The sequence below is a fragment of the Lichenostomus cassidix genome, chromosome 3, assembly GCF_008360975.1.
Source record: "Lichenostomus cassidix isolate B80296 chromosome 3, HeHo_3.0, whole genome shotgun sequence".
NCBI lineage: Eukaryota > Metazoa > Chordata > Aves > Passeriformes > Meliphagidae > Lichenostomus > Lichenostomus cassidix.
The window spans coordinates 15,924,091-15,951,850 of NC_139483.1; the positions used below are offsets into that span (position 1 = coordinate 15,924,091).

The 27,760-nt window shown below is 42.5% G+C and overlaps 2 protein-coding genes across 13 annotated transcripts in view; one reads left to right on the forward strand and one right to left on the reverse strand.

Annotated features, from left to right (window-relative positions):
• CDC42BPA (CDC42 binding protein kinase alpha) overlaps positions 1 to 22,659 on the forward strand; it is a 181,586-nt gene extending 158,927 nt beyond the window's left edge. For 8 of the 12 annotated variants that reach the window (XM_085054659.1, XM_085054648.1, XM_085054650.1 and 5 more), the window contains 7 exons: positions 1,342 to 1,426; positions 2,910 to 3,033; positions 4,375 to 4,492; positions 10,575 to 10,760; positions 15,443 to 15,560; positions 16,498 to 16,655; positions 17,796 to 22,659. In XM_085054659.1, the coding sequence (XP_084910785.1) occupies positions 1,342 to 1,426; positions 2,910 to 3,033; positions 4,375 to 4,492; positions 10,575 to 10,760; positions 15,443 to 15,560; positions 16,498 to 16,655; positions 17,796 to 17,927 (921 nt within the window). In that variant the 3' untranslated portion in view covers positions 17,928 to 22,659. Of the gene's footprint in view, positions 1 to 1,341; positions 1,427 to 2,909; positions 3,034 to 4,374; positions 4,493 to 8,445; positions 10,328 to 10,574; positions 10,761 to 15,442; positions 15,561 to 16,497; positions 16,656 to 17,795 lie in introns of those variants that run through there. The other 4 variants (XM_085054653.1, XM_085054654.1, XM_085054657.1 and 1 more) reach the window with 3 other exon arrangements.
• Positions 22,660 to 25,683: 3,024 nt separating this feature from the next.
• The window catches only part of COQ8A (coenzyme Q8A), a 41,865-nt gene continuing 39,788 nt past the window's right edge, over positions 25,684 to 27,760 (reverse strand). The window contains exons 14-15 of the mRNA XM_085054661.1: positions 27,556 to 27,642; positions 25,684 to 27,074 (exon numbers count right to left, since the gene is read on the reverse strand). Of these exons, the coding sequence (XP_084910787.1) occupies positions 26,781 to 27,074; positions 27,556 to 27,642 (381 nt within the window). The 3' untranslated portion in view covers positions 25,684 to 26,780. The remainder of the gene's footprint in view (positions 27,075 to 27,555; positions 27,643 to 27,760) is intronic.

Below are 27,760 nucleotides of genomic sequence, written 5' to 3' on the forward strand. Positions count from 1 at the left end.
AAGCCATCCTTAAAACTGCTTGTGTAAACATAATTGAATTAAAAGAGCTACTGCAGAGAAGCTCATGCATTTTTGTTGGAAATAGAAGATAAAAAATATGTTTTCCATGTGGTTGTATAATTTTATATGAATGGTCAATCTGGAGCATGTGACTGTGTTAGATTTACTGATACTATTGTCATAATGAGAGCAGGTTTTTGCCATTAATTGCAATGTCTTCATTGGGACTGATTGCATCTATGTTACTGCCAGAGGATGGTGGATGTTAAGATAATTAAACAGGCCTTCAAAAATCTCTCTCCTGCTGCTTGAGAATACTGTAGACAGACAGGGTCAGAACATTTTGTTTCAACCAGCAGAAATACAAAAAACAGGATGATGTCAGGTTTGGATCTCTTATCAAAAGGAAGATGTTTCTGAAAACTGACACTTCCTTGGTGTTTAGAAGGTGTTTGCTCAGCTGTATTTGGAAAGAAGAACGAGAAGTCAATTTTTTCCCCTGTGGTTTAGACTGACTTCAGCTTTGTACCAGGGTCAACATAATTCCTTTACTGTCCTTCCAAAGGCATAGAACTGCAGGACATTGCCCCTGTGGTCTCGTGTTGGTCATTGAGTCTCTCTGCATATCAATTTCCCACATGTCAGATGCAGACCAGGATATTCTGGCAGTGCTGTGAGGATACATAATGCAAAGGTGCTCAACTACTAACCATCTTAAAGAGAGAAGAATCTGGACTTTTGTGGGAAAGTTCTTTCTGATGTCCAAACTTTGAGTTATTAAGCAGTTGGAGCATTTTTTCCCTACACAGTAGAATGTGATTTAGTGCTTTGATCAATATTTGGCTCAACACTTCCCTTTTAATGGATGAAGCTACTTTCAGCAAACAAAATTATTACACTTGAGAGTCTCAAAAATGGCCATTTATTACGAAGAGCCTGTTTCTAATACAATTTACAGACTCAGTGTGGAATGCTTCTTTCATTTTTAAGCTGGAAATCACAAATAGCAGTAGGTTTTAGCAGTCTGTATGTGCTCTAATCAAGCTGCAGAGCATTATTGTGACATGGTACTAACACAAAGTAAAAGCTCAGCTTATTGCGTTGTGCATCTGACAGAAAAAATTGAGTTGATACATGAAGTAGACTTCTAACAGAAGTATGTATTTAAATGCTGGAGGGAATGGTGTTCAGCCTGTGTCTTAAAGTGGAATTTTAGGTAACCCCCTCTGTACTCTCTCTAAAAAAAAAGTTTAAAATATTTTTTAACTCTTCTTTGTGTTTTTAATGACTTGGAGTTGTTACTCTTCAGAGTATTACAAGGACTGCTTTTCCTTGTTTCAGGTACGACCCTTGAATACAGAAGGATCACTAAACCTTTTAGGCCTGGAGACAGTTAGATTAATATATTTCAAAAACAAAATGGCAGGTAAGTAAAGAGAAGCCAGTTTTCATCATGCAAATTTTTGTTTAGAAAGAACATTTTTCTTTGCCTGCATCTGTATATTGCAGAAGGGATCTCTCAAACATCTGTGTGCTTGCCAACTTGGGAAAAAGCCAAAGCTTATGGATTCCGCAGTGATTGCAATAGCTTCTCTTCTCTGAACATTTTTTTCCTTTTGAATATTCAATGAAGACTTGAATGAAGACTGGAACTAGAAAATAGAATGACTAGACGCTCCCTCCAAATGTGGGATCACCTGCCAGAAGGCTGCCTAAAAAAGCCTGCACAATTAAGAACTTCAATGGTCATTTTGGCAGCACTAGATTAAAATGAATACTATACTTAACCTAAACAAATGTTTCCCAAGCATTTTAAATTAATATAAGTTGTTCATAACTTATTATTAGAGCCACTTATGACTGTGTGCCACAATTTTAACTTCAAAAAGCTATTTTTGTTATGAGTCTTTCTGACTTTTTTACTTTTTAGAGCCCATTTCAGAAGCATGCTCCTGAGGAAGTTCCTTAAACTTTTGTTTAACCTTTTAGGTGGAGAGGGGCCATGCTCTGTCTCAACAACCAAAAGCTATAAATTTTTGTTAACAACTTTTTGAAAACAGTGGAAATAAACACTCCAGAAAAATATACTGCTGTTGGCAGTGTTTCAGTGCTTTTTGAAATTGGTAGCAAATTAGTACAAAAGGAATGACAGTGGTAGAGAGGCGTAATATGCTGGAAGTATGTACAGAGAATTTTCAAGTCTAATAAAGACTGAATATTAGAGTTGATCTTAAAGAAAGGTGTGAGTTCCATACAAAAACTGTTTTGTCAGTCAGCAATAATTTATGGAGTGTCACTTTAGTCCCCATATATGTAAAACAAGACAGAGCAGTTGCAATGCTCATTCAAGTCACGCAGGTGTTGTATGATTTCACTGTTGTCCTTTTCATGTCTTTATTAAGGATGCCTTGCCCAAGGTGTGCACATGCAGAAAAAACCTTCCCTTTTCCCACAGTTGCTCCAAAATACATCAATGTTCAAACATTTCAAAAGCAGTACTCTCTTTGGAGCAGGGAATGAATGAAATAGAATCTTGCATTGAGTTTCCAAACAATTGGCAGAAGAAGACTGTTCTAGTGATTTTCAGTGAGAACTGCCAAGGGAATTTTGTGACAAGACTGAGATTCCCTTCCTGCCCACCTAAATGTTTGTTTTGAAGAATGAATCACTGGTGTTTTGAGAACACAGATGTGGCAGCTTGTGTGTGAAGAAGGGTTAAGTCTGTTGCTACACACCAGAGTAGTAGATAGTAGCCACAGAAACCCATAAACCAAATTTGTTCAGGTTTGATGGGAAATGGGTGGTGTCCAACACTAGCAAGAACAGAGGGAGAAAACGTGTTGAAACTCAAATTCCATGAACACCTAATGAATTGCCCCAGTGCATCACCATATTTGTGCTGATTTCAGAGGGGGATGAGCTGGTGGTGCCTGAGACATCCGACAACAGCCGGAAGCAGATGGTTCGGAACATCAACAACAAGCGGCGCTATTCCTTCCGAGTGCCCGAGGAGGAGAGGATGCAGCAGAGGAGGTCAGTATTCCACCTGTACTTGTCTTCTGTCCATGCCTGTAGGCCCTGAAGGACACTCACTGATGCCTGTGGCTTCCTGGAATGCCCATTTGGGTGTTCCTGTCTCCTCTCTACCATGTTAATCTTCAGTGTTTAATTTGTGTTAGTATCAGTTTTGATATGGATGTGGATATGGATGTGGATATGGATGTGGATATGGATATGCACTGGATGCACAATTAGTTCAGATTAATTATGTGAAACGGCTGTAATTTGGAATGCATGTCTCCACATCCTGCATGCAGGTGCATAGGTGTGCCCATACACTGTGTATATGTAAAGATCTCTAATAAACACTTTGCAAAAGGAGATTGCATTCCTAACTATGCATATGGGTTGATTCCTCTCAGCCTCTGGTTCTGCTTTTCTTGCTGAAGGAGATTCTGCTCTCAGCAGCATTCCAGGACATCTGCTTTTTTGATTTATAGATTTAACTACATAAAGTTTCTATAAAGCTCAGAAAACTCATCTCTTCAGAGGGCATAGGACTTCAGGGTGTATTTCTAATAGGAGTGTTTAGCAGGTTACAAATACCTTCCTAAATGGCAACAAAAACAGGTCTTCACTACTGGCAGTGTTTGCAGAGGATGTTATTGACATTTGCTGTCACTCTTTAAAAGTGACTTGCTGCTGTGCTAAGCCACACTTCAAGAACTGAATATTTCACTTTCCTAATTTCCAATGTCTTCCACCCTTGGTTGGCTCCCAGTTTGTCTTTCTTTTTGGCTGTGAGGAAAGTAACTGTAGGCAGGGGAGATAAAAATTCAGTTTCTTGTCCTTGCCTTTTCTGGGTTGATTGACATTGGTCTCTTTAAAATTTTATTTATTTTGAGTTCTGAAAGGCATCCTTGCCATTTTGAAGAGCCTTTAATTCTGACCACAGACTGAGAAAGGTACTGCAGTATTAATTCTGTTTTCATACCCTATACTTCATTTTCATCTCCACTTTGTAATATATCACAAATAAGTTCAGCTTTTACTCATCTTACAGAGCTTTTCATCAGCTCATTGTCTCAATGTTAGTAACTGCTGGGCATGGGCTGTTAGCCTGCAAACAGCATTGTTTTTTCCTGGCCCCTTGACCTCTCTTCAAGCTGGAAGCTTCTCCACACCACCACTGACAGCAGGGGTTTATCACTGTTAACATGCTTATATAGAGTCATAGAACCACTGAATTGTTTAGGTTGGAAAAGACTGGTTAATTTCCATTTTAAAATAGCTGATAATTAAAGCTGTACGTGTTTTATAAATGCCCATCCTCACCTCGAGGGAAATACCTAAACAAAGTATCTTCTCTTCTAGGGAGATGCTACGCGATCCAGAAATGAGAAATAAGTTAATTTCTAACCCAACTAATTTTAACCACATAGCACATATGGGTCCAGGAGATGGCATTCAGATTCTCAAAGACCTCCCAATGGTAAGTACAAAAGGACATGTGAGAGTGACTGACTGCTGCAGAGGCTGCAAATAAGTGAGAGAAAATCAAGTACAGTTTTGATGGATAATCAGTGATGTATTTCATATCAGGAACAGTGTAATGAGGGAAATGGAGCTAAAAATGTTCTGCTGCATGTAACAAAATTTAAGCAAGGAGGATGACACTTAGGCATTGAGTGGAGGAGAAGGAGTGCCTAATGCCTCTGGAGTTTTAAGCCAGGTTGGCCTCACGGTGTTGATAATAATTTTTATGACCCATTTGAAGAGGCAAAATTTATTTGATTTGAGCCTGTGCTCTTCATGCAGTTGGAGAGGGAAATTCCTTTGTCTGTGAACTGTGGTTCAATTCCTTTTTGCTCCTCCCATCTTTAGCACCAACTTTGCCTGTCTCTTTACAGTCTGTTTTCCTTTAGCAATTCAATAATCTACTGCTCAAATTTCTTTCCATGCCAACTACGCTATTTTTTCCTGTTCTCTCCAAACTAAGTAGTCTCAGTCAAACAGAACTTCTTGCAACAACCTTGAAAGTTGAAAAACAGGGAAAGGAAACATAATAGCATGTGCACATGTTCATTTCTGTAAAACCTTATGTAGGGAATATTCACATGGAAGTTACTGAGATTTTTGATGTGCTAAAGACCAATTAATACTTTGCTCATAAGGAAGTACCCTATTGCTTGCTTCAAGCTACCTTGAGCATCTTGTTTGTGTGTTCTGTATTGTTTTCTAAACTCATCCCCAGTGGCACAGATGTGATTCAAAGATGCTAATTAGCACTGTAAGAAAGATGAGATGTTATGATAAAAACAGATGAAATTTGTTCCAGCGTGAGACATAGGCATTAGCACAGAACTGCTGTCTAAAATGATCATCATTATTACTTGGAGTTTGTGCATAAAGCAGGAAGTGGATGCTGAAATTGGGATTTTCTGATGCTGAAAAGTGCAAAGGAAACAACAATAAGACTGGAAAATGAAGTGCACCATGCAGTTGCACTAGTTTAAGAGTTTAGGAGCATAATCTCTGGTCTTTGGATACTCATTTTACCTCATTTTTGCAGCAAATGGTACTTTCATGTTACACTTGACTGTAAAGTCTGCACATTGATTTACTTTAAATCTCATATTAGACACACTCTGAGAAGCCTCTCAATAACAAATATCTTCAGTGTAATGAAAAAAGTAGTACTGTATGTGTGTATTTTTATAAATGATAACCATTTTTATAAATTAACTAATAATGAAGGAACTGTTCATAGAAAACACATGACAAATCCAAGAGATGTTGGCAGGTAGTGTTTATCTTACCTGGATACAAGATTGCATGTGTCTGATGTTAGACAGAGTGATCATTTGCTTCAGGGAAGGATGTAGATCAGAGCCTTTCTTCTTTTCTCCATTTCTGGTAAGTTCTTTAAAATATTTGTGGCTCTTCTCAAGCAGAGAAGATAATCTGCTACCTCTATAGGTAGAGCAAAAGCCATCCTGTGTCACACTGTCAGTAGTTGAAAGTTCATGGCAATCAAAAGCTGAAAGGACTCTTAATCAAGCCCCACATCTGACAAGTGTAAAACAAGGAATGATTCTATCTGTGGAAGGGGATTTTCTACATAATTTCTTTAGCAATGTAATCTCTAAATGTCTTTCAGCTTTGAATCCATTCTAATCGCACTGGTCTTGTATTAGCTGAAAGGTCTTACTTTTAAGTTAGGATTGGTACTGTGCTATTACCAATCATATGGTGTTTTGAAAAAAATTCATGAATCACCTTCCACACTTAAAAGTCATGAGAAGAATTAGAAAATGTGTACAATATATAATTGATTCCTGCACTTGTTCCACTGCTGCAGCTTCTTTTTTAAAAGTTATTATTAAAACTTCCTTTTTGCAAGTAAGTATCAATCTTAATGCTGGGAGATGTCACTGCAGACAGAGAAAATTTGTTGTGTATTTTTCCATCAGTTCCTTGCAATGTCATGTTGTATTTGTATTCCTAGTTTAATTGGTAAAGAATTGCATCAAACACGGGACTTGAAAGTGTGTGAATTTGAAAATGTAACTTGAAATTAGGAAATAAATGTTCTGTCAAGAGCTCCTTCAGTCCAGGCAGCTTTTTCTTTTCCAACAGCTTCCTGTAAGGTATTTGCCTGGACTGAGGTTTCATTTAATCCATTCCAGACTAAGTACTGTGTTTCTTAGGCACAAAAATAGAAGAAAAGGAGTTGTGTGGGCATTTGAGGTTATGTGTTGAGTCTAGTGTTTTACTGGAAAGAAATATACAATCAGAAGAGGGGATGGAAACAGAGGATGTTTGTTGGAGAACCAGTACACAAGGTAAAGAATAATCAATCAAGCCTGTGTACAGTTCATCTGTATGGTGATTTCTTTTCCAGGACATGGAATTATTTCACCAGTTTCATACCTTATTCCATAAAGGTGAAAAGCTGGGGGATTTCTGTGCTGCTTAGCATGTGTCTTAATTTTGCAGCTGGAACACCTTCTTTGTATTTTTTAATAGATTAGTATGTTTCAGAAGACAAGGTATTTATTTTTAACAAACTGTGGGAAAGATTGCAGCATTTTTTAGGGGGGAATGCCTGTTCTTGTTTGTGGAAGCAAATGGTAAAATAAATTTTTGCATTTAAAGAGGGCTGTGGCTGGGGGTAGCAAGCAGTGCAATGCTAATAGTCTTTTCAAATTCTCTTCATCCAGCTAATTTTTTATGGGATACTGGAATGTAGAAAGTGCATGAAAGAGTGGAGTGAGCCTTTTCATTTGTTGTTTCTTCTGGTTTATTTGAGCACTTTCAAATGTGACTGGATCTACCAATAGAAATTTATCACCCAGCATGAACTTTCACTGAAGTCAGCATAGTGCTATGTGGGCAAAAGAGTCCTTAGAAATAAGTAGATTTTAATAGAGAATAGATATTTTAATCTCTGTGTTGGATGAGATTGTCACAAGCTAAATAGCCAGTTCAGCCCAGCTTTTATTGAGCCTGCATGGGGGAACTTTATAAAGCAAATGACAATATTATATGTATGTGTGTATTTCTGTTTATTCATTAATATACACATATTCACTTCATAGATGCAGTGTGAGTCAGAAAAATCTAACCTCTTGAGCCCCACTGCCTTTTTCAGGGAAAATGCCAAGAACTGAGAGAAGCAAACTTAGAACTGGTAGTGATGGCCTTTGGTGGGTGGGCTGGGCTGTGTTTGTGGGCAGGAGGGGCCTGCACTTGTGCTGCCCTAAGCCCTGGCCTGGTGGATGCAGAGCCTGCTTGCTGTCTGCCCACCACTATTCTAATGATGTCTTTTAAAAGACCAGCTTTATTAGAGAGTTTAATTTATGTGGCAGCTGGAATAAATGGAATGTTTTAAACTCTTTTGCACTATTTCATGTGTTGTATCAGGTGCCTGCATGTGTACAACATCTCTCCCTGTATGTTTGCCCTTGCTGGCACAGCCACCTAAGGGGGAAAGGTGCTTTCTCTGTGTGTTGTTTTAGTGTTTTCCATTTCTCTTGCTATGCACATCCACTCTGCTGTGTTTGTGGGAGATTGCAGTCTACTGCCCGACTCCCATGTTCTCTCCATGGACAGACACCCTTGGCTTCAGGATAGCCCTGTGTTTGGGCAGAACCATGCCCAAGGCTCAGACAGAGAGCAGATTTAGGGGGTTTCAGGCAACTGCAAATTTGCATCTTTCTTTTCTTCATGGTGAGCACTCACAGTCTGGCTTTGACATGCAAGTTTGTGGTCTGCAACACAACAGAAACCAGAAGCTGTTGTTTCCAATGAGCAGAGCATTAATCAGTACATATTTGTGATTTATTGCTGTGGATCTGGGTCATTGTCTTGTTTTGTACAATTGAGAATCATTCCTGTTAGTGTATCCCCAAACTTATTTGTTTACATGTTTTTCTTCCCTAGCAGCCTGTCACCAATTAACCTGGCCGTACAGTCTGGCCTCCCTTCTGCCCTCTTGTCCCTTGAAGCCACTTTATCGTGGATGCTCCTTTGTAGTGAAGATCTGAAATCTGGAACTGCACTTACTGCAGCACAGACCACCTCTCTGTGTACATCAGATGTACAGGATTGATTTTGCTTTCATATTCTGCATGCCTAAGTATTTTTATATACAAAAGCTGGTCTTGACTGCCATTATATTTGAACATTATGCTTCAGTTTGACCTCATTATACATGAGCCATTCTACGTCCATTCTAGATGATGTGTGAAGCTTTGCTTGTTTCAATTGAGAAACTTTTAGAGTAAATGAATACTTATCTATATTTGGTATTCTTTAATGAAAATGGGAACCCCATGCATGCATCTAATGGTGGAGTCCATGGAGAAAGTACCATGGAGTATCATTTTTAAAATGCTGCCATATCGTGGCTTTCTGACATTCATGAATGCTGGCTAAATATTTTCATGATCTGCAGCTGGCCTACCCTCTGCTTTTTAGCTTGTGGTTTTAGACACTGCCATATCTCCCTTATTGGCTTTTAGGAATGTAGCTGGCTTTGCTGCAAGTTCTCTGTTGTGAGCAGATAACTCAGCAAAGTCTGCTGTACTGGACCATTTTGGAATGGTGGCTTCTTGTACTGATATTTAGATGCTGCTAAAGTTAATAACAATAATTTAATGTATATTATGTCTGATTTGCCATAATGTGGTAATTGATGTTTTGGTTAACAGGCAAAGCCTCATAATAACCATGTGTTTAAAAAAAAAAAAAAAAAGAAAAAAAGTTGGATTTTACCAGCTGAAATGAAGAGAACAGAACAATAATGTTTGATATAATATGTATTGGGATGTGACTTAATGTTCTTCCAGACTTTAATACGTTCCACATACAAAAAAGTAGTGCCTTAGGTTTAGTGGAGGGGTAAGCTATATTTTTACCATATTTTATATTTTAAGTCCTAACATTTCTAATATTACTCAGAAATACCTGTTTTAAGGAGATGAAATCAGTTGGACAAGGAGAAGAGGAACTTAAAAGTTAGAAAGGAGAAAAGGTGTTCTGATTTGCTGGTGTCCATAGGAAACCACCCCAGTGCAGGCTGACCTGCTGAGCACATACAGATGGCACAGGGAGGGAGACTGAGCCCTGAAACTTTATTCCATTAAATCTGGATGTAGATGAGTTTAAATTATAAGAGCACTTGTGTCTGCACATTCCATAGAGATGAATTGGAAACTGTTCCTGTTTAATTTGCAGGGTTATTTCTCCCCTCCTCTTCTTTATGTCACACTTTGGGAGCATGCTGCTCAGTTGCCCTGTTAAAAACGTTGGAATTTCCCAGTGCTTCCACATGTTGTGTGCTGAGGAAGGGCCTGATCCTCTGCAGTGCAGGGACAGCAGTGCCACGCTCCCTTGGCACTGTCAGCATTGACATGAGCCTTGTGTCACCTGTCTGCAGAGAGAGCGTTGTCCCAGTGGTGTGACACTAACCCTTTCACCTTCCCACACAGCCTGTGTCCCCACCCTGTCAAAGCACTGTTCCCTGCTGTTGGAAATACTCTGTGTTTGTTGTACGGGTGATAATTTTAATGGAATCGCTAAAATGCATGAATAACAGAAGGAAATCTCTTCACGATCTCTAACTGCTTTGTATGCTCATCTTTTCTTCTCTCCACACCACCTCACCTGTGTTCACCTTCCTTTGTTTGTGTTATGTCTATTTTAGATTGTAAGCTCCTCAAGGCAGGGAACTGATGCTTCTCAACTGTCTGTAAAGCACCTTTTACAACTGTGGTGCTCTTTGAAATATCAAAAAATAATAAATATTAGAATCGATTCCCAATGAGTTAAAAGTTTGATTTGTTTCTAATGTTCTAGCAGCAGCGAGGGCAGCAGGCCCGTCAGACTCTGTGTCAGAAAGGTGTTCAGAGGACTGGGGGTGGCAGTGTCAGACCCTGTGTGCTGCCAGCCAGCAGGGTTTGCTGTCTGCTGTCCCTGCTCCGTGTTTGACTGCTCTTGTGGAACTGCTGGTGCCGATGTAAGCTGTACAACCATCCTTCATTGCTTTCTCTCTCTGTTGTCTTTGATAGCAGCGTTCCCCTTACCAATTCCCTCATCATCACTCCTGTCTGATCTCCTCTCCGAGCAACTTTGAGCACATCTACCACATGACTGTTAATTCAGCTGAAAAATTCCTCTCTTACGATTCCATAAACCCTGCATTTTCCCCGCCTCCACGCTCTGTCCGCGGTACTCCAGACTTTGTCACTCTGAGGGTATGAACGGCTGAGTCAGGTGTTCACTCTACTAACACTGTGTGGTTTTCCTTTTGCCTGCCTATTAACGTGGGAGAAAACCCCTTGTAAGCTGTTCCTTCACCCCTCCACTTTCTTTTGTCCCAGATAATTTACTTTCTGCTATCAGCAGGGGTTTTCCCACAGCTCTGACATGCCAAGAAACAGACACTTCATGCCCTTAGGAAAAAAGAAAAGTTTATAACAACTGGGCTGAACCTTTTGCTATGAGAATAACATTTTTAATCACCAGGAAGTATGTGGGAATTTTGAATGATAAGTTCTCTGTTCCACAGTGTTCATCCTCCAGCAGTCAGAGTACTGCATACCAGGTTGAATTAAGAAGAGGTTCTGCATCTGTCTGTGTTGGACTGAGCTTTCAGGCTGTTTGTTTATGATGAATTCATGTGGAATGTGAGAATTTGTGCACAGTGCTGCACACAGATGTGGAGGGACAGACACAGGTAGTGCCTCAGGCAGTTTCTAGGTTGAAGTAAGTGCAATTAGAATGTATAGAAGCAGGATAAAAAGTAAAGATTGTGGCAACTCACTGATGTAGATCCTCTTAACCCTGGTAGTTTTAGGCAGAGGCTGAGGTAGGATACTGTTCTGTAGGCATCCTTCCAGTTGCAGTGTAAATTGGAGGGATAGAAGTGGTCTTTCCTTTTTTTCTTGTGTTGAGCATCCTGGTCTGCCTGCCTGGGGTCCTGTAGAATACAAACCAAAGAGAAGCAGGCACACAGATACCTGCTGTGCATCACAGCTGCCTGGCTCACAGATAAATCAGGAATAACCTGTAGGTGAATAGATGTGTGTGATGCTGTTGTTTCCTCAGGGTTTGTGTGGGTCCAGGCCATGCCCATTGCTGTCATGGGAACATTGCTTTTGGTTGCTGTGGCCCTTGGACATCCCTCATGGCAAACCTTCACTGCCAGGCTGCTTTGAGTGCCTCTGGGCTGCTGTGCTGGATCCCTGTCACCAGGAAGGTTTTGGAAACACACCTGCATCCAGCACTAGACAGAATTTAAGGATGCAGGAGTAAAATAAATCTCTTCCATATGGCTGCAAAACCAATTTGCACACCTGAGCTTTGCAGGGCTACATGCGTGGTCATGTGTCACCGCTGTGAGGTCCCACTTGTCACAGCCATTAATACACAAGAGGAATGCTCTGTTGAAATGCAAAAAAAAAAAAAAAATCCTGTTAAGTTGAAAGCTGTTTCTCTTCTAGAGGGTCATTTTAGGGTCACTGAAGCTGTATTTCATTTCTGGTTTTAACAGACTTTTTTAATCCAACTGTAGTATAAAATTGTGTGTGTTTAATATGCAGTGATGCATCACCAGACTGTGACCCTCCCTCTACCTTCCCTTTCTCATGTGAGTAGTGTCCTTGGGATCAGTAAGGAATGACCCCTGGTATTTCAGACAATAACTCAACTTTTCCTTTAGGAGCATCCTTCATCCTGATGTTGCAGCCTGCTAGCATAAACTGGAGGGGAAAAAAGTAAAGTGGGCAACCTGGAGTGTCAAGATCCTGTCCCTGTTAGATCCTTAGAGGTTTAGTCTGGTATGAAGATAAGCATTTGTCTGCTCTGTGGCTTGAGAGTAGAGGTGCTGTAAGCTGTATGGAAAGCCAGGCTGTGAATTTGGTTTCATGTCTGTCAATCCTCCCTTTGTGTTTGGAGGTTTTAGTGTAAGAAGGGTGCCATTGGTCCCAGGTAGGATCGGATATTGGATTCAGGACAGCGTGGAATCCATAGGGGAGTCAATAAATGATCTGTTGAAGTAGGTTTTAGAGTCTGTCATATTATTTCGTGGAAGAATTAAAAGCTGAGGTTTATAGTGTGATGAACAGAACAGTACTTTAAAACAAAAATAAACCTCAAAATGAGAACAAGCAGCACAATGGACAGAGGAACAGAAGCAGAACAGTTCCTGTCTCTGCTGTACCAGTCCAGACAGACTTTGTCCCTCATCCCAGTGCCAGAGAAGGTGCCCAGGGAGCAGTTGGAGCAGGAGCAGAGGCTCTGTCACACTAGCAGTGATTGCACCTACATACCCCACAGCTCCATTTTCCAACTGGAATGGGATGCACCAAACTCATCTGGGCCTCTCACCCTATTTCACAGTGATTCACTTTGCTAAGCAGCAGCTTCTCTGCTGCTGCTTGTTTGTCCCCTCTTCTCTCACCTTTCTCCCTTTGGTTCAGCAGTGGGGATGAATTTTCCTGGTAGGATTTGAATTGTTGCTCGAAATGAGGGGTTTTTGTCTCTCTAAGTAAAGCAAGCTCAGGTTTCCTTTTGTTTTCTGTGTTTTTAACTTGCTGCGTTGTGCTGCTTTATAACTACTGCTAATAACCGCCGTTGATTTTCCTTTGAATCCCCGTCCTGCATCATGTGCACACCACTTCCAGGAGGTTTGGTCCAAAATGCCAGCATCCCTGGCATGTGCTTATTTTATTTTTGGAACAAAGAACAATGAAAGATTTGCTTTGTGGAGAGACTTCCTACAAGGAATTACATGGACGTTGCGAACTGAGGTTGTGAAAAAGAATCATCTTTAGAGCACACTGTTAAGACAAATGAGTGTTTTTCATGCACCCACCCACTCCCTCCTTCCCCTGACGCCTGTATGTTGTCTGCTCAGTCACTGTGAAGGAGGTTAATCACCTTGTCATTAAGCATAATTGTTCTCTTTGCAAAAGGAACCACAGTAGGTTTATACCAGCCTTGCACCCTCAGTGTTCTAACCCTGGTGCACACGCATGGTGCTGCACTTGGCTTCTTGTTCTCTCTCAAAACACAGCAATAACTCGTTCCTCAGCCCCTCAGATCCTTTGTGTATCATCAGGGGATTGAGCCTCCATGGTTTAGGTACAGCCAGGATGCTCATACTCTGCATCTCAGTTGATTGCATGGTGAAGAAGCAGGAGCTCAGTATTTTGTACTACAAAGTAGGTTGGTTGTTCATATTTAAAAGCGGAAAAAGAAGCAAGAGACAGCAATATAATCCCACAAATAATTTAAGAGAGTGTTTTAGGCCTTTAGGAATAAATCCTTGTAGTGCAGCCGTGGAAGAAGGGAGAATTAAACAGGGCTTTTTCTTTGGTAAGGCCTCTGATTCTCTTTTGCTGGTGTTTATGAAAGATCTGGGAGCAGAGGAGAGATTTAAATTCTTACTTGCTGCACTTTAAAGGCCAGCCATTTCTGGCATGCTGGGAGAATGAAAAGCCAAGAATTGACTGTAAGATCAAAGGGGTCTCTCAGAGCAATGGTTCTAAGGGTCATTGTAAGACTGGATTTGGCAGCAGGTTGGTAAAAATTATCTGATAAAGTCTGACCTGTATAAAATCTGTTGCTTACAAAGCCTCTATTTAACTATCCATTTTAAAATACAGATAGAGACATGGATAGTACTGAGGGTCTCTGAGAATACCCTTGTGGGGGTGGAATCTTTGTTCTGGTCTGAAATTTTCATAGCACCCTAGTTTAAGGAAGCATTACTATTGTTTTATGTGTGGCTATTTCACCTCAGAGTGAGGATGGGGGAATAATTAAATATAAATAGGAAGAAATGAACAGTTATTGCAGAGTGAGGGCTGTAAAGGAAGTAATTCTTGGAGCTTCCTACAGTTCTTTCACATTGTGCATCTATGCAGGTTCCCTGAAGCTAATTCCAGTTAAAGGTACTGACTGAATAGTGCAAATTATGCTCTGTTGATCAGCAGGACAAGGTCTCATATTTAGCCAGAGCTGAAATGATACACATGGGCAAGTCCCTCTGGGCCAGGAAGCTCATATACAGAGAGAGGGGCTAAATAATCTGAGAAGTCTTCTCCCCTAAGATCAGCTGGAAGTTAACAGAAGCAGAAATAAAATCTCCCAGAACTCACTTCAAGGTGCTCTTTCCCCTTCTTTTAAAGACAACTTATGTTTAAGGAACTCCTATATCCAAATAGGGAAATTGTGGTTTATCTCCTCAGTAAAGGACTGCTTCAGTCCAGTAACTGATTAATTTAGAAAATCACACTGGAACTCTCAGGATTCAAAATAGGAGCTATAATCAAAATATGTAGGAAAACAGTGGCATGTTCTCTGGTCATCCTCTTTGTGCAGGCTGGAAACAGGAGGCTGCTTCTCACCTTGGCTCAGCTGGTGTAGGTTTGGAGGGATGGAATTTCATAAGTAGTTGATACACAGATTGATCCACTATCTATTAATAACTCTGCAAGGACTAGGGATTAACCTGGTTATTGTATCAACTTACACAGTCATGGCATAAACAGCATCAAAAGGAAATTTTAATGAGATCCTCGGAAGCTTGTGTTCAGAAAGAAGGCATTACGCAGTGTAACCTCAGTATATCTACAGCAGCTTAATTAGGCTTGCAAACCATCCTTTCAGGGAAATTCTGGAACGATTAGATTTATTCTTTCAGTTGCCTGCATATGTCCATGTAATTCAGCACTTCACTGCCGCGTCGCGTGTGCTGCCAGTCTCTGCACTAAACTGCAGAATATTATTTTGCAAATTTTGCTGACTTGCTGCCCAGATACCCAGCTCTGGTAAGGTCGGGGGTTTAATGTGTTTTGGGGCCTTGCTCCACAGCATGCAAGGTCGAGGCAGCAGTGGATAAGTGAATGTGTGGTTTGTGTGTGCATTTCAGAACCTGCGGCCCCAGGAGAGCCGGACTGTGTTCAGCGGCTCCGTCAGCATCCCGTCGATCACCAAATCCCGCACGGAGCCAGGACGGTCCATGAGCGCCAGCAGCGGGTTAGCAGCACGTAAGCAAACAGGGCTGTGTCGCTTTGGGGTTTGTGCTCAAGTGTTTCAGGGACAGGGCTGCCTGCAGTTGCTTCTGTCTGTGCTGGATAAGGATTTTCTGAGGTGATGGCTGACTGCATTGCTGCCAGGGGCCAGCAGAGTATTTTAGTCTTGCTTTCAGAGGAGCACAAGAATAAGCAGGCAGTGCTTTTGAGAGTCCCACATTTGTAATTTGTCAATTTTTTTAATTGATGTTAGAATTCAAATTACATTCTTAGCTCTGGGGCTACTTTGCTCCTGCTTGAGTGTTTTAAATCAGTGCCAAGTTGTTCACAAGCTCCATGGTTATTAATTTTGTTGCTGAGCTGTGTGTAGCTCTTGATGCCTCTCCTGCCACAAGTGCAGAGAGAAAGCAATGGAGACCTGGCAGCTGCAATGGAAGAGTGGCACTGCATTGGAAACACCTTTCCTAGTGCTGCCCTGCTGCCTTTGTGTGCCAGGGTGAGCTCAGTGACATGGGCTGAGGAATAGACCATGTGGAAATAGAGGCAAGGCTGGTGTCCCAACTTTCCTACATTTTTTCCCTTCCCATGGCACACACCACGTTTGCTGCATATTTCCAGCTGCTCACAGGAAGTGAGTTGTGCATCTGCTGGTACAACCCAGCTACTCCCTGAAAAAGAGGGCACTGGAATTAGGCAGCCACCACAGCTGTTTCTACAGTTGCCACCTTTGTCAGGAACACCGTGAGTGTGTCTGTGCTGGGTAAAGTGTTCTTGTGCCAAGGGAGGGACTGGAGAATCCACAGGAAAAACTGCAGCAGACAAGATAAAAGCCCACATAGCCTGCAAGCCATGAGCTTGGGGGACACTGCAGGAAAGCAGCACTAGCCAGAGAAACAGCTAAAGTAGCGTGTTGAGTGAGTGTCTGTAACCCAGCTGAACTGCTCTGTCGCAGGATCGTCTGCTCAGAACGGCAGCGCTCTGCGGAGGGAATTCTCGGGAGGGAGCTACGGAGCGAAGCGCCAGCCCATGGCATCGCCCTCCGATGGCTCCCTGTCCTCGGGGGGGCTGGAGCAAGGCAGCGATGCTCCAACAAGGGACTACGAGCGAGAGGTGAGCGACAGAAAAAGGGAGAAACCTTGAGGGTGTTGGTAAAGGTGAGGCAGTTCAGTCCTGTTGTGGGCTTGGCTACAGGTTTGGGAGTCGTTGGCAATGGTGAGATGGATTTCCTGTATTTCAAGCTACAAAAGTCTTTGGTTAAACGGTGTCAGCTCTGGTCCTGGTATTTAACATGCAGACAAAGCTCTCTGCACTCCTTACCTGAAGATGGGGATAAGTGAGACTCCCCCAAATACCAGGCCAGTAGAGTAACAGCTTGATAGTGACATATCACAGCTGATATTCCTTCTGACCTTTGTTTGCAAAGATTCATAAGCTATCTTAGCAACAATTTCACAGGAGATATTTTGTACTCAGAAGTTAACAAGGTAATTTGAGAATGATAATTTCATTTGGGACAGGAACTGGATTTAATAATTTCTGTTCATTATGATAGGACTGAAATCCTGCCCACTGCTAAACTCAGTCCCTCCAGCCAAGAATGTTTTACATCAGACAGTTCAATCTGAAGCTGGCCAGCAAACTTCCCCAACCCATTTCCTTTACCAAGGAATGTGAAATTTAGAGATCACACAGGCTTTTCGTGATGCTGAATATATCCTGTCAGTTGAAGCTGGAAGGCAATTGTCAGCCCAGATTCAGGCTCAGAGTTACATTCTGCTGTACTCTGGAAGATCCAAGTGGAGTAACTCGATAGGATGCTTTGAATTGATACCCTGGGGTTGACATAGAAGTGGGAGCTGTGATGAAGCCACAGAGATTTCTCATTTTAGTGCAAGAGCATCTTGATCATGATCTGTGAAAAGGCAGGAGCTGCTGTAACTTGACAGGCAGCCTGAAGCTGCATACTCCGCTGGCCAAGCAGCCCTTGGCAACTCACAGGCTGCCAGAATCCTGCTGGTGCTGTGTCCTTATGTCAGTATCAGTTATGCCTGCTGAAAGCAGACTGACCTGACCACTTAATCTCGGGTCTCCGTGGAAATGGTGAGCTGGAAAGATCCCTCAGTATTTGTGAACACAAGCAAAATCTGCAGAGGCCTTTGAACCCAGCCACTGTTGCTCAGATACTCTCAGTCACCCTCCAACTTGCTCTCCTGTTACTTACTGGTGTTCTTGTGTGTCTTTGGGCTGCAGGACTCTGACTCTCCGAGACACTCGACGGCATCAAACAGCTCCAACCTCAGCAGCCCTCCCAGCCCGGTTTCTCCTCACAAGACCAAGAGCCTCTCCCTGGAGAGCTCTGACCACGTGAGTTGGGACTCATGAACTGCTTCAGCATTCAGATTTGGCATCACATCAGCTTGCTGTTCCCATGGCTGTCCCCTTCACTTGCTCCAGTTCTCACCTTCATCCTCCTAACCCTCCCCATTCCCTGTCTGAAAACGATCTGGGAGTGGGGTACAGAGGAAGGTAAAAGCTGGTTGTCTTCAGCACTGTTCAGCACTGCCTCACCTCCCCAGATCTGACAGCAGCAAATGAGCAAAGCTAGGGTGTTGGTAAATATCAGATGCTGTAGATTTGTATTAGTATTGGTTTCATTTTGTGGTTACAGCTGCTTCATTTTTAAAGACATATTTATCCTACTCCCCTTCCACTTCCCAAAAGGTAGCGTAAGTAGACCAGACCAGTATCAACATGAGAAAATTCAGAGGGATTTTGTTTTCATACAATAGCTCATTGTACTGTACAAAAGTAGCACAGAGACCCCTTCCCCTCCATGGGGAATGATCAGTATGTCAGAGGCACATAAAAGCTTTCAGCCACCACGTTTGAATGTCAATCTGATTGTCGCCAGCAAATCCTTATTGATTAAAATGATGCATATTTTACTACAGTACAGAGTTTAAATAAATACGCAGATGTTAGAGTAAAATACGTATGTATATATTCAAAGAAAAAAAGCATTGTGTATGCAGCAGAAGATGGATGCTTATTTAAGAGAGCCTTTAATTTAAGATTTGTGTTGTCCCTGTTTTCATGCTCGGTGATTTACAGACTCGGAGGCCTGGCTAAAACCTCCCGCAGGACGGAGATTCCGTGTGCGCAGCGCTCGCTGCACTGCCGGGACAGCCCTGCAGTGCTTTCACTACACTTCTCTCCTTCTGGCCGTAGCAGAACTGAAGGTGTAATTCCTACTTTCCTCATAGTCCCCATCCTTTTCAAAAATGACAATTGGCAGCAGGGCCCTGTCCAACAGCCATGGGTAGGTGAGCCTGGCGGCTGCCCTGGTTCCATGTGTGCTACCTGTGAGCTGGAGCCTTGCAGCAGCTACAGGAGAGGTCATTCAGGCAGCAAGGGAGTTCAATGCAGCTGGATTCAGCAGGAAAACTGTTTCCCTGGGTCAGCCTTTGAGCAGGTTTGACTCAGAAGGGAGCAGTCTTCCACATCTCCTTGACCATCCCTAAGCAGAACTGTAAAGAAAACTCTTACTGTCATTACCAAATACTGGTTGCTAATACACATCAGCCAAACGAGTGCCCTTAGCCCAAAGCTGGCCCTGGCTGGCTTTGCTGTCACTGTAGCAACGAAGAACCTTGAAGACTGACCTCACACTGTTCACACTGTGGTAGTCGAAGATGCCTAGTGACCCACAACTGCCACACTGGCAAGGTTGGTTTTCCTCTCCCCCCTACCTGTGCTGTGGGTTTGTGCAATTTGCAGTTGTTTCCATGTGTTCACCTGCTGTTTGATTCCAAAAGCAGGGCAGGTCGGAGGGCAGGAAGTATTGCAGTGGAAGGCAGAGCCCACTGAAGTTGCAAAAATAAATGAAAAGCTGGAAGTGGTCACACAGTCAACAGAATAAAATGGAAAACTGATTCACAAAGGTATGGTAAGAGGAAGATGTCTCTTCTCTTCAGTTAGCAGGGCACATGTGCTTTTCATTCGGGATGAGCCTCTCTTCCCAGTAGTATTGTTGCTGACTTCATACTATGACCATACTCAAACACATAAGGGCTTTTTGTATTTAGAATATTGGGGTTTGTGGGTTTCAGAAACTTGTTATGGCTCTCATTAAACCATTCTGTATTCTTGCAGTCAGCAGTCATATAGAGTTTCACCCATATAGAGATGTTTGGAGTTTTGCAGTTTCTGTCTTCCCTAGTAGAAGTTATAGGTAAGTTCAAACCATGTACAGTAATTTCCAGGTATGATCTAAATGTGACATAGGGAACAAGACACAGATCATCTAATCCATTTAATCATGCTGGGTCTCCTAGGTAAGATTTCTCTTTCACTCTGAATCAAGAGGCTTATCCAAGTTTAAGCTCATTCAATGTTATTTTGGGACAGGAATTGAAGAAATTACTGTGGAAACTATCGTATCAAAAGCCTGTCTCTCCTGTTTGGGTATTTCAGAATAGCAAGGTGGTTGTGTTGTTTGTTTTCACTTCAAACCTACTACTTTTGCAAGCCTGGCATTTGAAATTAAAAGCTTTAGCAAACAGCAAAGCATCTGAAAGTAATTCCTAGAAAAGTTTATGTATTTCTGAGGGACAGATAGGCAGGGCGTTATTGGCATTACTGAAATTCCACATCAGCTTCTTTTTAAAGGCTGCATATTGCTTGAAGTATAGCCACTGCTTTTTCCCCACAATTCCCTTGTTTTGGTGAAGCATGTCCACACACTTTTCAAAGCCTTTGCAGACTAGTTTTGTATTTACTGTATGTTGTATTTAAACAATAATCTTGTTTTGATGTTGAGAGAAGGCATTTAAACAGCAGTCATTAAAGACAGAGCAGCCTGCATGGCAGTCCCCTGAGAGAGGGTCACAGGATCTTTTTTCATGGACTTTTTTTTCCAGAGTTGTGCTAAAGCTCTATCTGAAAATGGAACCCAAAGAGCCACGACACAGCAAACTATAAAACTGAGTAAACCCCTGTGTTTACTCCATTCCAGTGCCTGCAATCTGTTGATATCAACCCCTGGCATTTTCAGGCAGAGCATAGCTCAGCTGTGTTACAACACTAAGCTCAGAGGATGAGAGTTCCACAGGCCTACACTGGTTGTACACTACAATGTCTAAGCCTCAGCAGTCTCCTCTAGGATTTATTTAATCATGAGTTTGGTCCTGTGCATTTTTGTACGTGTCTGTTCAGAAGAGAAACAGCAACTGTTCTCCCAGTTGAAAAGCAAATGACCACATCACTTATTTGAAAAGAGAAAAATTGTCCTAGGACTTAAACAGTTTTATATATTTGGGGACCATTTGGTTAGAGACTCAATTTGAAACCACACCCATTTATTTTTGTTGGTATGCATTCTGCAGCTGAGCTTTCTAAAGTCTCATTGGGCTAGGAAAAGTAACTTGGTCATTTGAACTGTAAGACTCTTGACTGGTATCTCCCAAGGCAGGTGTCTCCTGAGGTGTGATGTTTGCTCCTTTGCACTGTAGAACTGCTTCAACTTCACAGGTCGAGGGCTGTGTTTTGTTCTGGGAGCTTCAAATGTCCCACTGAATTGCTGACTGTAGCACATGTTCTCTGTACACAGGATGTGTGTGTGTCTAGCTGATTTTTTTCCTTTTGGCTGAGACTGAAGGTGTTTGTTTGCATTTTTGACAGTGCTTAAACAGATGGGTTGTTGGGGTTCTGCCTTTCTTTTTTTTCCCCTTTTTTGATGGCAACAAGGATCTGAACAGATTCAGGCAGCTACTAAGGATTCCAGGGTATAGGATGGAATAGGTTTGGTAAATAGTTTTCCCCTGCACGTGTGCACACACAGGTATGTGGCTTCCTCCCACATTTCATAAACCCAAAAGCAGGGTTACAGTCCTCTCTTCTTTCTTGCCTTTGGCCTGTAGAAGACAGCTGGTGGTTTCAAAAAAACATTCCTGAGGCTGTGGTGAAGTAGTTGTTTCTTTTCCCCTCCATTAGTTGCTGTGGCTTGTTAAGAATGTGCATTTTGCCCATTTAAATGAGTTTCAAAACTGAGTCAGGAATGTTATCTCTTTGATTTGATTCTGATAAGTTGCAACCCAGGTGTGTTATTCTCAGGCATATGGCAGAGGGAAGTTAAGGGTCTTGCCATACCAAGAAAGTCCAAACACATAGTTTATTTATAGAAATGCAGTTTAACTGCACCTAACTGTGGTGGCAGCCTTTACAAACAGAACAATTGGATTATTAACACAGAAACAGATTCTGGCCCCAGTGTTGTCTTGCATGGCTAGACCCTGAATGACAGGACAGACATGCTCTTGGGTGGAAAAAGGGTTTCTTTTCCAGTTAATGAATGCTGTTTAATTTTAAATGAATGCATTAAGGGTAAAACTTACTGCAGTGCAAGTACCCACAGCCCCCAAGCCTTAGTCTGAGAATCAAAGTGGCACATAGCAATTCCTGCTGTGGGTTCTTTTGTTAATACAAATCCGTTCCATGGCGGAAATGGGACAGCTTTTCTGCACTAACACAAAGTGCACCCTTCTGTGCACTTTGTGTTCACACTTTGTTTGATAAACACCCCCAGAAGCTGCTCTGCTGCAGGCTTTCCAGTCTGAATTCCAACTCCTCTCATTCCAGCTGCAGCTCAGTACAACCTATTTTCATTCTCCATTTGAGAAAGTCACATCTACAGGGAAGAAATCCACAAACAAACCAGTGTTGCTATACCTGCCTTTTTATGTATGACAGTTTCATATCATTTATTTTTAAAATATGTTTTTTAGGTTTTTCATTGTAATATTATTGTACAGTTTTGCATGGCATAGATGTAATCACTTTTTTGTTTTAGAGTATAAAAGCTGACAAGTGTGCGTGTGGGGGAAAGATTCTGCTTTTTGCCTCTTCTCACTCTTTTGTTTAATGCCCTCAATGTTGTAGGGGACATTGTAAGAGATTCTCTGCTACAGAACAATGATGTAGATTCTTTTGCACAGAAATATTTAAGGTGGAACAGTCAACAATGTAAAAATGACTTACCACCAATATTTTATGTTGGTAACACACTTAATATTAACCTACTTTGATGTACTGCAATAAAACAGGGAACTGTTAGAAATGCAGCTGTTCTGTCTTTTTTTTCCCACCTCCCCACATTAAGCTTTGAGGAGGAAATGGAAAGGGGAATGATGGTGCTCTTGAAGATACAACATGCTGGTTTTAACACATCTGCACAAGTGCACGGTGAGAAGAAAAGGAGTAGGTGAGAAAATCTATTTCCCTTTAACAGCTTTCAGAAAAAATAACCAGATCCTTTTAAAAATACAAAGTCAAAGTCACTGGATACTTTGCTATATTGAACTACAGTTTTCCTGACCTTTTCCTTAGGTCAGCTGTGCTGTGATGACCTAAGAAATAGGTATAGAGTTGGAGTCAGGCTTTTGATGTTCCTCCTTCATTTGAACCTATACATCAAATGTTTCAGCTGTCCTAGTGTTAGAGGCTGGATTGTTAGTTCTGAGCTATGACCATCACACTGACCTTTGGATACTTTTAAGTAAATCTCAGAATACCTTAGAAGCTTTGCATGTGCCCTGACCCTTTCATAAAATCCACCACTTCTCACAAGTCAGCCTGGAATTCTTCCTTTACCAGAGTGTTGGTACATCTTCCTCTTCATCCATTCCCCTGTTGGTATAATGTTGGAAATGGCCTCGTTGTGCCAAGGAAGGTTTAGATTAGCTATTAGGAAAAATTTTTTCACAGGAAGACATGTGAAAATTGGGAGCAGGCTGCCCAGGAAAGTGGTGGAGTCACCATCCATGGAAGTGTTCAGTGACTCTGGATATGGCACTTAAGGACATGGGTTAATGGTGAACAGGGTGGTGCTGGGCTGAGGGTTGGTTTTGATGATCTTAGAGGTCTTTTCTAACCTTGGTGATTCTGGGACAAGTCCTAGCTTTGATACTTGCTTCAGTCAGCCCCTTGCAGCAAGAATACAGGACTGTGCTGTTATTCATCCCATGCTGCCAGCAGTGCCAGCCTGGGTATTCTTCCATTACCAAAGCCTACCAGCAATGCCCTCCAGGAACAGTCACCATGATTCCCATTTCTTACATGGCTTTAGGCTGCCTTCCTCCTGTCCCTCTCCTTCAGGCAAAATTATTACTTTCTCAGCCCTTCACTCCAGTTGCTGTGAACTTAAGCCCATGGCAGCTGTTGTAGCTGTGGGACAGCCCATGGTTCCTGTGCTCTGACTTTTCAATCAGTGCTTTATTTCTGGGTTCCCAGGGGTCCAGTTGCACATCACAGCTGTGAAGGTCTTGGGAAATGGCCCTTGTAGTGTAAGGGATTGAGGCATTAGAAAAGCAGAAAGTGAACTGCATGTTCCGCTCCTGTTCAGCTCCTCAGCATTCATTTTCTGTTTTGATGCAGCAGCCAGGTTGACTAAAAAAAGGTAGGAAAAATCACTGCTACAAGAGGTAGACTGAATCTTGATCCTTTAGAATGGAAAATCACTGTCATCAGAAAGGCAGCTTTAACCTCCAGCTTGCCCTGTGCAAAAAAGAAACTTTTTCACAAGAGATTTTCTAGAGCACAGAAGCTTCCTGCAGGATAGGAACACTCACATCCTCAGCCTGCAAGTGTAATTCAAGCAAATGCAGTGGCTGGCACAGGGCAAGCAGTGATCAAATGTTCCTGCTCACTGTACAATGTCACAGCTTCTCTGACTTGAAGCCAGGGCAGTGTTTCTAGCTCACATCTTCTGCATGGCTGTTACTCTGACATGCAATTCCTCCTGTCACAAACCTCCCTGAACAAAGCTACAGCCATTATTAATGCTTTTAGAGATTACACAAAAGGCCAAGAGAATTAAGAGACTGAGAGCTCTAATTAGCTCTCCTAATAAAGCAACATCTCAGCTTCCACGAGTTGCTACCCTCTTGCAAATGCAAAACAACTCCACTGTTGAGCTCCATGTCATTCCTAAACCCTCTTGGGAAGGGCAATGTTTGCCAAGAGCTGAACACTCTTGCCCCAGCATGGTATACACAAGATCTGGGCTCACATGAATGAGTGCTTACTGGGAAAGTGAACTGTAATGCTCTGGCTTATTCTGCCACCTTTGCAAGTCTCTCTTAACAGGCTGGCCTTGGATCTTCAGTTTCAGAAATTCTGCTTTGAAGCTCACCTAATCTAATTCCCTTGTCAGCTTTTTATACTTTGCTTTTTACACTTTAACATAAGCATTTAACAGCTCAAACAACTCTGCTGTTTTTACAGCTGCAGGGTCTAGATTCAAAGGAGAAAAATTAAACTGTGTCTATCAGAACTTGAAATGACAAGGAAAGTTACCCTAACTTTGATAAACTGCTTGATGCAAAATTGTTACTTCACTGAACAGCAGAGTTAATTCCTCTCAAAAGGTTAAGAATAATCTGACCACTATTTTGAATTAAACTGCACTGCAGCTTGTTCAACAAAGTCTTAAATGAAGTGGCTTACATGTTTACAGCTTTGGAATAAAGATAATACCATAACCTGTTTTCCCATTTCTCAGAAGTCCCTCCTGAGAGAGGCCATTTCTTCACTTACCTGTTCTTTCCCTCTGAAGTGTCAGCTGTCAGGCTTTCCCACATACTGAAGTGTCAGATCATACAAGCTCTGCATTCCTGGGCTGTGCTGAGTAGCAGCAGCTGAGCCTGCTGGTAAATACTTGGCACTTGCCAGACAAGGACACCTGCCTTACCAGCAGCAGGTGAGCCTCAACTCCAAGGAAAGGAGGAAAGGCAGAGAGACTTGTGGTCAGGGGACTGCTAACAGTGTGATCAAAACAAAGGAAGATGAGAAAACAAGTAAATTACCAGGAATTTTTGTGGCAAGACAGTGTTCAGGCTGATGTCCTGGCTCCTGGTAAAGGTGTCACCATCACAGTTAGCACAAGTGCCACAGCTGCAATGATGAAGGCACAGAGAGGCCACAGGTGGGTGGCCTGGCAAGGGCAGTAGCAATGCCTTGAGCAAACAGCTGCAACAAGAGGAGGCCTGGGAGCTGCTGCTTCTGCTCAGCTGCTATTTTTCCCTCAGAGCAGGACATGACATCCCTTCCCATGGCAGAAGATGACACAGCCACAGGCAGCAGGCCCACCGCACAAGCACTTCTTTATTGACATCAGGAAGTCGTACAGGTAACAGGCTTTGTACAAAAACCTACAAAAGTCAATTTCCTAGCTTGACTCCAAGAGTTTAAAACTGTGCGTCTGGTTTGAACTGTGTGACATTTCAGCTGGAGCTGGAGCTGCTCACCAGAGAGAGGATATGTTTGTCTGCCTTGCTGCAAGTCCTGCCTTACAGGAAAACAGACAGACGAGGGTCTTAGGAGTCCAGCAAGCAGTCGGTGTCAGAGTTGTATCTTATCTAAGTCGCCCTCAGGAAAGCTGATACCTACCGGACAGTGAAGGATCCCACTACTTGTGCTCAGATATAGCTCTGCTGATTACATGTTTGACTCCCAGAACTGAGATGGGTTGTGAGGGGGTGGGTGTGTGTATTTAAAAGAGACTGGCACTCAATTCTCGGACTTTGAAAGTATTTCCTATGTTTAGCTTGCAAGCCAAAAAGAGGCAGAAAGCATCAAACTTCTACTTACACACATGGCCCTTGCATTCAATCAATGTCAGTAAAATCCAGGAAGGTTCTCCGACTGCCACCACTTGGTTTACAAAAATGTGGAGGAGGTGCTGGATGTGTCTGTGGTAGGGAACACCTTGGTATTTGATTCTATAAATTCACAGTATGAAAACTACTTGAATTCCACTTCAGCTTGAAAGAGGGAAGGTTTTTAAAAAACAATTTGTGGAGAATTACAAATAGATCTCAATATTAAATTCTGCTCTCCTCATCTCGTCCTCCTTGCCCTACTTGTTATAAAACCCTCTCAGTATGCAGCCACCATCACAATGTTAAAAATGCATTCAAGGTTCTCAGCTGGTGCCTTGAAGCAGCACAGAAGCACTCAAGAGTTTCCTGCAAGCTGTGGGCTGTGCTGGCAGTCCAGGTAGGACAGACACAGCAGGAAAGAGCAACTTTGTCCTTGTGGAATGCACACTTGGCTTCCAGGGCACGGGGCTGCTGCATCTCAAGAGGATGGAGAGCTGGGGACCAGTGCAGGGGAGGCTTAGAACGCTCTCTGCAAGGCTCAGCTGAACTGAGCCCTCAGAACAAGACAAGTTCATTTGTACTACTCCTCTGGCTTCTTACCCCTACTGCTCCAGTATTTGCTATATGCCTCTTGGAACATGCTTTTGCAGGGAATTTTGGCCTTCAGTTTGGTGCAGATGAGGAAAGAGCCCCCCATCTTCCGATGAAGAGAGTAGGTCTCCTGTGGCGGGGGGACGAGCCGATGCTTCAGCATGACTGGGATTAAACCATGGATCTTTTCAGTGGTGCTTTGGGTGCCGAAATCAAAAGGCTCCTCGGATGCAAAAGCCTCTCCCAGGATGAGGACAGCATTTAAGTGGGCATCTTCCATTTCCTGCCCAAAAGGAAAGAGGGATAAGTAACATCACTAGCTGTGATAACCCACTGGGGAGGAAAAGAAATGGTTGTGCTAACAGGAGCAGCTCAGGAGAAATACCCAGCCCTGTCCACGACAAAGGGAACCTCCAGCCCCCAGCAAGACTGAGAAATGTTTAGTTCATACAGTTCTGAGTAAACTTTCCAGAAGACCATCTTCCAAGTCATGAAATTTCAGGAACTGTCATCACCTGCAGGGTCTTGCAGGGGGAGAGAAGGAAGGACAGTGGTTTTGGGGCAGGCTGTATCCTCATTACTCTTCCTGCTCCCAAAAAGAAGTGAGAACAAAAGCCAAAACTTCTTTTACCCTCCTCCCTCCTCCTGATCAACAGGGCTTTTGGACTGACACTTCTGCCACATCAAGAAACCTGGGGAAGTTCACAGACCCATAACCACCTTATCTGTGGCCAGCACCAAAATCAAATCCTTCTGCTCCATACCTTGATTTCATAGCCAGTGAGGAATTTCATTTCAATGGACTTCTTCAGTACTCTCTCTCTGTCCCGGTCAGCTGCTGCCTTGATTACCTGAGTAGGAGAAATACTTTCAGGAGGGCCATGAGATGACTGAACATTGACTGTGCTGTTTTGAGCACAGGACTAACTACACAGCCACAGAAGCACATGTCACCACATGCCTGCTCAC